Source organism: Spinacia oleracea, chromosome 2 (genome assembly GCF_020520425.1).
Source record: "Spinacia oleracea cultivar Varoflay chromosome 2, BTI_SOV_V1, whole genome shotgun sequence".
NCBI classification, from domain to species: domain Eukaryota; kingdom Viridiplantae; phylum Streptophyta; class Magnoliopsida; order Caryophyllales; family Amaranthaceae; genus Spinacia; species Spinacia oleracea.
The window spans coordinates 31,425,591-31,433,882 of NC_079488.1; the positions used below are offsets into that span (position 1 = coordinate 31,425,591).

The following is an 8,292-nucleotide window of genomic DNA, read 5'->3' on the forward strand; positions in this document are numbered from 1 at the left end:
ACTGCGTTTTGTACGAAAACAGGTGGTTTGGACCCCATGGCTCCCTTTTAGGGGTACCCATGCTTCGGTCAGGGAGAGTTATGCCCTGAGCCAGATGCGGGTCTTGTTCGTTGGCCGCCGGGACCCTGTCTGGTACCTGGGAGAGCGGGTACGTATGCAGACAGTCGGGGTTTTTTCGGTGCCCAGGCCTCCGCCTGCGACCATGCTGTCTACTCGCTCGATAGGCAAGTCGTGGAGGGTCCACTTGAGGACTGGTATGCCGGCGACAGAGTTGGTGATAGAGGGAGCTAGCTATTACCAGTTTATCCAGGATTCTCTTCGTCTCCCGGAGCCTGGCGCTGTGAGTTGCCTCCTCTCTTTGTATTGATTTTAGTGTTTTCATGTTCGTGCCCATGTGTTTATGCCTACTGTGTTTTGTGCAGGAGGGTCCTGACCCTTTGTTGGGGGGATGGGTGCTTCCCGATGCTCGGATCTCGTATACCGGAGAGAGTGGATCCGAGATTGTGGAGACTTTCCCGGAAGACCGGGTTTTCCATGCTCCGCTCCCTGAGGGAGTAGAGGCGGTATGCACCTTTCATTTGTGTACTCTTCTTTATATATTTTTTTTTTTTACTGACATTCTTGTTTTAGGTTCCGGCCCGTACGGCCAATGCGATGGTGGGGGTGATCAACCGGTTGAAGTCCGCGTTGGTTCGAGCTCGGTCTGCACTTTCTTGCAGGAGCCCCCACTCTACTCGGGTAATGTGCCCTCTCTTTTTTTCTTTTGATCTGTACCTTTGGTTTGGCTTTCGGTTATTCACTCTTTTTTTTTGTGTCCCTTTTTGCAGACGGCTACTGGGCGTGCTGGGGCCGACGACGCGGGTCCCTCGGGCGGGGGACACGGTCGTCGCGAGAGAGAGAGAGCACAGCACTCGCCCCTACGGCATCGCCGTTCTGACGCGGGGGTGAGTTCTTCCGGGGAGAGGTCCGAGCCGGAGCGTGGGCGGCGTTCCGTGTCGGTGGCCCGAGAGCCTAGCCCCGAGTTGCAGTCGCAACCTCATTTTTGGGGTGACTCTGGCTGGGGTCTCTCATACCACGGGGAGTGGAGTGGATGGACCGGCGAGGCTTGGAGACATGGAGCCGATGACGAGTCTTAGGCTTACCTCCTGTTTTATACATATTCATTCTTGTGTTCCGCATGTATATATATATTTTTTTGCGATTTTTGGTGCAAGAATGTTTTGAGCCTTCCGTGGGCTTTGTTTTAACATATTATAGCAATATTAGCTTCCTAAACCAACGACGATAAAATAAAAGGAAAAGACTTTCGTAAAAATAATGAGTTCATATAAGAGTGCACATATATTTTTAGACTAACCGACTACTTGGGGTATTACATATGCATGTTCACTATTTTTGTTTTTTGCCGACTCGTGTCATACTCCTTTGTTGGGCTTTTTCCTGGAAACTCTTGTGGCTTTTTCATTTTATTTGGTCTTGCCCGTGCATGGGTTAGGGTAGAGTGCCCTTTGCGATATCTTTTCTTCTTGATGCGTTGCATGACTTTATTATTTTATAATTTTTTATTGGACCGAATCCTTGAGAAGGATTGCCTACGTATCTTGTCAGAATCAGGTCGCGCGTAGTTCTAGCTTTTTGAAAAAAAAAACTTTTTTTTGAAAGGGGTGTTCATAACTCGTCTGCTTCCCCCCCAAGTGTTCGTGGTTCTTTTGAGGGTTAGAAAAAGGAGTACGAACACTTTGTAGAAGCGGGAGGGTAGGTGGCAAGAGAGAACAACGCCCGATTTAGGGCGAAGGAAATATCGGCGCCCAGGCTTAGAAATAACAGCGCCCAGTCCTGGGCGTTGAAGTTTTGTCCTTCGCTTTTTCTACTTTATCGAGTTTTATGCCGTTTGTTTAGAGTAATGCGCAGAATGTTTGCTTATGAGTTTTAATGTGTTTTATTAGATGCCTTAACTCCGGACTGAATTTTATTAAATATAGTACTTTTTCAATTGGTCTAAGTTCGTGAGGTTAGCGAATTCCGCTCCATCTATGTCGGCTAGTTGGACTGCTCCGCCAGGTAGGATGGTCTTTACAAAATATGGTCCTGTCCAGTTAGGCCGGAATTTTCCTCGAGGGTCCGTAGTAGGTGCGCGGACTTCTTTTAATACAAAATCGCCTTCTTTGATGTTTCGAGGTTTGACTCTTTTGTTGAATTGCCTTGCGATGCGCTTTTGATACACTTGCACGTGATGTAGAGCTCTCAACCTCCGTTCGTCTAAAAGGACGAGTTCGTCGTACCTAGCTTGAACCCAATCAGCTTCGGGTAGCTTGCTTTCTAGGACGATCCGGAGGGAGGGAATCTCCAACTCGACCGGTTGGACTGCTTCCATTCCGTATACCAAGGAGTAGGGTGTTACTCCAATGGAGGTGCGGATTGAGGTTCGATAGCCCCATAATGCGAAGTGTAATTTGTTGGGCCAATCCTTATAATTTTCGGCCATTTTTTCAATTATGACTTTAACATTTTTGTTGGCCGCCTCTACCGCGCCGTTCATTTGCGGCCTGTAGGGAGAGGATTTATGGTGTTTGACATGATATTTTTTGAGCAGGTCTTGGACTTCGGCCCTGAAGTGGGAACCTTGGTCACTTATGATTTCATGTGGAACCCCGTATCGACATAATATGTTTTTTTCTAGGAATCGGGCGACATGTTTGGCTGTTAACTTTGCATAGGAGACTGCCTCTACCCATTTAGTGAAGTAATCAATTGCAACTAAAACGTACTCGTGTCCCCCTACGCCTGTTGGTGTTACCTTGCCGATTATATCTATACCCCAGGTGGAAAAGGGCCATGGAGAAGTGAAGGTGTATAGTTCTGAGGGAGGTAAATGGTTAAGGTTACTGAAGATTTGGCATTTTGGGCAAGTTTTTACAAAGTGATGGCAATCGGTTTCCATAGTGGTCCAATAGTACCCTGAGCGGGATATTTTTCGGGATAGCATTTTTCCGTTCATATGGGGTCCGCACACGCCGCTATGGTATTCTTCCATTAGTCTTTGGGCTTGGTTTTGATGGACATAAAGTAACTTGATTTTATTCGGCGTGTATTTGTACAGTTCTCCCAGAATTATGCTATATTGTGAAGCAAGGAGGCGCAGGGCCTTTTGTGCTCGCGGGGAAGTGTTTGGGGGGAATTCCCCACTTGTTTTGTAACGAAGGATGTCCGTATACCATGGTTCTTCTTCGGTGTTTTCAGGTTCGGAGTCTATGGCGCAACAATAAGCCGGCTCTTTCCTTCGCTCGACCCGAAGGGTCATTCCGTCCCATTCATTCGGGATGTTGAGCATTGAAGCTAGCTTCGCTAGTGCATCCGCGAATTGGTTGTCGTCTCTTGGCAAGTATATATACTCGATTTTTTCAAATTGCTCGACTATTTGGTCCAAGTGAGCTTGATATTTTGAGAGACTGGTGCTTCGGACCTTCCATCTTTTGGATGTATGGTTGATTATTAGGGAAGAATCCCCGAAGACTTGTAGGTATTTGACTCCGAGGCTAACTGCGGCCTCTAGCCCAACTATGCAGGCCTCGTATTCGGCGGCATTGTTTGTGGCCTCGAAGTCAAGTTTGACGGAAATTGGTATATGGGCTCCTTCGGGACTGACTAGGAGAACTCCGACGCCGCATCCTTTTTGGTTGGACGCGCCATCGAAGTATAGTGTCCAATAGTCGTCTTGTATCATCAGAAGTTCCTCGTCGGGGAGGAGGTAAGCTTCCGGGGTTTCCTCATTCGTGGCATGTTCGGCCAGGAATTCGGCTACCGCTCTTCCTTTGATTGTTTTTTCCGGCATGAATTTTAGGTCGAATTCTGAGAGCATGACTAGCCACCTGGACAGGCGACCACTCAGGGCGGGCTTTTCGAACACGTATTTTAAGGGATCTAGTTGTGACACTATATGAACAGTGTGGGCCAATAGGTAATGCCTGAGTTTTTTGGATGCCCAGACGAGGGCGAGACAGGTTTTCTTAAGTTCTGTGTATCTCGTCTCGTACTGTATGAACTTCTTGCTCAAGTAGTAAATGGCTCGCTCGGATCCATGGACACACTGTGAGAGCATAGCTCCTGCTGCAGTATCCGTGACGGTTAGGTATAGGCGTAAAGGGATTCCAGGCAAAGGTGGGGAGAGGACGGGTGGCTTGCTTAGGTATTCTTTGATTTTATCGAAGGCAGTTTGGCATTGTTCATCCCATTCGGCCTTTTCTTCTTTTCTTAATTTTTTGAATATTGGCTCACAAGTCATAGTAAGCTTGGAAATGAACCTACTAATGTATTGCAGCTTTCCTAGGAAGCCCCTTATCTGTTTTTCAGTTTTTGGTGGGGGCATTTCGGTAATGGCTTTGATCTTAGATGGGTCAATCTCGATTCCTCGCGTACTAACAACGTATCCTAGCAATTTTCCCGAGGTTACCCCGAACACACATTTTTGTGGGTTTAGTCTCATGTTATATTTCAAGATTCGGGTGAAGAACTTTTTAAGTGCCGGGAGGTGACCGCGCCGGTCTTTAGATTTGACGATCATGTCGTCCACGTAGACCTCGATTTCTTTATGTATCATGTCATGGAGTAACGTGGTGGCTGTTCTTTGATAGGTGGCCCCCGCGTTTTTCAAACCAAAAGGCATTACAGTGTAACAATATGTTCCCCAAGGGGTAATGAAAGTTGTTTTTTCCATGTCTTCTTCTGCCATTAGTATTTGGTTATATCCGGCGTACCCGTCCATAAAGGAGAGGAGCGCGTGTTCTGCGGTGTTGTCTACTAGTATGTCAATGTGAGGTAGGGGCAAGTCATCTTTAGGACTGGCTTTGTTGAGGTCTCGAAAGTCTACGCACATTCGCACTCGTCCATCTTTTTTAGCTACGGGGACAATATTGGCCACCCATTCTGGGTAGTTGGAGACTTTTATAAAGCCGGCATCTAATTGTTTAGTGACTTCTTCTTTTATTTTCAAGGCTATCTCCGGTTTGAGCCGCCGTAGCTTTTGTTTTACTGGCGTCATTTTGGGATCTAGCGGAATTTTATGCTCAGCGATTTCTCGATCTATTCCCGGCATGTCTTTGTAGGACCAAGCAAAGACACCCTCGAATTCCCGCAAAGTGGAGATTAGATCGGCCTTTTCAGTGGGAGTTAAGGTGAGGCCAATTTTAATAATTTTAGGATTTTCTTCTGTTCCAATATTTACCGATTCTGTGTCCTCAATTATAGGAGTTTTGAGTTCTTGTTCATTTACATCTTTTATTAGTTCGGTATATTCCTCTTCTGGCTCTTTTTCGTGCTCATTAGTGGCAAGACATTCTGCATTATTACTCTGATTTTTAAGCGGCACATACTCAAAAGTTTTGTTTATCTTATTAAAGTCATGAAGCATTACATCAAAAAGATCTCCCGGAGTAGAGATTTCCGGGTCTAAACTATTTTTGGGAGGGGTTACAATTTTGCTAGGTTCGGACTCGGAGTCAGACTCTAATTCTTCGTACATCGGACCCTCTCCCGCAGATATCTTGAACTTTATCCCACGAGCATTAGTCCATTTGAAAGTCTTGCGCCACCCTCGTTGGATTTGGTCATCTTTTGAGGGTGATGGAGCGATCAACTTAGTAGGATCGAACACTTCATCTTGGAGAGCTAGTGCCATAATTTATGTTTCTTTCTTCGCTCTTTTCTTTTCTAACCCAAACAATCGCCCGAAAGCATGTGAGTTGGGGAGCGTTTTTGGCATAGCATGGTTCTTTGGGGCGAGTGGCCTTTGAGAACGTAAAGGGTCGTGTCCCAGAGCATGCATCTCTTGGGTTTGTGCGACCTCTAGGTACGGATGTTCGAGATATGCTTCTTCCATCGTGTTTCTTGATGGCTATCACGGGCAAGTACTCAGGGGCCCTGCATTGTTGTTGTGGAGTAGGAGACACATTAGTTTGTTTCGTGAGTCGGGTTTTTTAGGCATTCTATGACTACCCTTAAGTCGGACTAGTATATCTGGACTGTTATGTGTGCACTTTGAACTCTTTATGTTTTCGAAGATCTCTGCCCGTGTGACATTCATGATTATTTGCATGGTCGACTTTTAGTGTCGAGCAGTGCCGTCGTAGTAGGCCTAACAACGACGCAAAGAGTTATTAATTTTTCACGAGTCGCTTTTGAAATCGAGTGCTTTTCTTACGCCCTCGTAGCAATTCTTTTTTTTATGAATATTTTTTGCTACGTATTTTCCTTTCGTGCGGGCACCGGAGCTGCTGCGCCTGACCAGAAGGCCAAGCAGCAACTTCAGCGCCCCGCTAGGGGCGTGAGAAATTCTGGCGCCCAGCCAGGGGCGTTGAAAATGCGTCCCTGGCTGGTTCTCGTTTTCTGTCTTTTGTTTATGCGACTTCGACTTGCGTGCTTGCCTAATAACGTCCTTTACGCGTAACAGCGTTTGTGGGATTCGTTACGGGCCATCCCGAGCGTCGCTTATTTTGTGGCGATCATTCGGGTTTGCGGAACACGTGTTTCGGTATAACTCTTTGGCAAATTCGTCTATGAATGTTTGGGCAATTTTTAAGGTCATTGGTTTTCTAGGATAGTTTGTCACACACAATCACATATTTCGCTACACATAACTACATTACAAACATGGATTTGAAAATTAAATATGCCACGTAGTTTATGATAGGCTTCTATGGGTAGTTTATTTGCGCCTGGCTTGGTACCGCTTCTATCGTAGATCCAACACATGCCCCGGTCGAGGTAGTGTCTTCAAAAGACGAATTTCGCTCAAGAGGCCAACCCGCAAGTGCAAGCCAAGGGGGCATGCAGGCGAGAGGGACCTAATGGGCGAGTGATTGGGTTCGGGATAGGTGTACTACCTGCGCAAGTACCGAGTGGGAAACATGCGCGGCGTATGCACCCCCCTATTGGCGAAAAAGGTATCCTTAGTCCCAACTCCCGAGGGAGCCGAGATTCGTTATGATGTTCTGCCCGTTCACATTAATATGCTGATTTTCAGGTCGTCCCAACTTGATGGGGAAATAAACGCGGGGTAGGATCGTTTCACCCTTCGGCTATTTTGATTACCTACAAGCACGAGTATTTCCTTCACTATCCCCAGTGGAGTCGCCACTGTGAGGGGGTCGAAAAAGCGCGAGGCTAATGCGTGACCTGTCCCTCGTGGGTGTGACGATTCTTTTTATTCAATCAAGTGTAATTGGATTTCCTGTGAGTATACACCCAATTGACTAGTAATATAGGAGTCGCCATTCAGTTTTTAACGACAATGAGAAAAACTGACAAAACCCGGTTATCGTGACATAAAGGGAGTGCAATTATGTTTGACCACGACGGCCGTAGGTTCCCTTGTGATCCCTGGTGTGGGGATCTCTCAATATACACCCGCAAGGTAGAGATTGAGGGTTCGGGGGACTGTAACTACCGAGAGGAGTAATTCGCTCTTCGATAACTCCAGAGGCAGGATATCCTTACTAGCTCAGCATAAATAATTGAAGGGACATGCGTTAACTATTAAACTAATCTGAGTTGATTTTAGCAATATGCAACATATAATACTAATTCGATCGTGATTATCTGATTTAAATAGCATTAAGGGACCTAGCATGATAATCCGATTTCCCAAAAATATTATATTTATTAGGCGTGATAGAACAATCATCTTAGGTTAGTTTAACAGTTCATAAAAAGGGCGAGAAAAGCAGTTAAATCATCGAAAAGGGACACATTACGACGCACCCTTGAGAGGTGCGTCACGGTTCTCAGAAAACTAACCACTTTGACTTTGCTATTTCTCCTTTTTATTTAACGAATCTCGATTATTGGACAGGATACGTTCTGTTCGATTTATGGATCGATTGCGACAGAACGCGTGAACAGTTTCGCAGCGAGAGGCTTAGGCTAAGGGGTTTAGAGTCAATACTCAGAGTATATTATGTGTTGTTGTGTGTTGTTTCATGTCGAAACTAGGGGCCTATTTATAGGGAAGAGTTCGTGGAAAGATAGAATTGCAGAGTTCTAATCCGTAAAGAATTAGGAAGAGAAACGTACCCAGGTATTTTCAGCGCCCAGGCCTGGGCGCCGAAGATTTCGGCGCCCAGAGCTAGGCGTTGAAAATAGGGTCTGGACAGTTTTTGTTTAGTCAGATTCGGATTCTAAAATCCGTAGAGTTTGAGATTAATTTGAGTCTTTTAGCGCGTATCAATTTGTGACGGGATGCGTCTGGGCCCGTTACGAACTCTAGGTTCGTTAGGATTTTAATTAATACGTAACTCC

General features: G+C 45.9%; 1 protein-coding gene across 1 annotated transcript; it reads left to right on the forward strand.

Annotated features, from left to right (window-relative positions):
* Positions 1–256: 256 nt before the first annotated feature.
* LOC130467323 (uncharacterized) lies at positions 257–1,271 on the forward strand. The gene is made up of 4 exons (XM_056835798.1): positions 257–340; positions 423–563; positions 631–738; positions 828–1,271. The coding sequence occupies exons 1-4, from the start codon at positions 257–259 to the stop codon at positions 1,134–1,136; spliced, it is 642 nt and encodes a 213-aa protein (XP_056691776.1). The 3' UTR covers positions 1,137–1,271.
* The last annotated feature ends 7,021 nt before the right edge of the window (positions 1,272–8,292 follow it).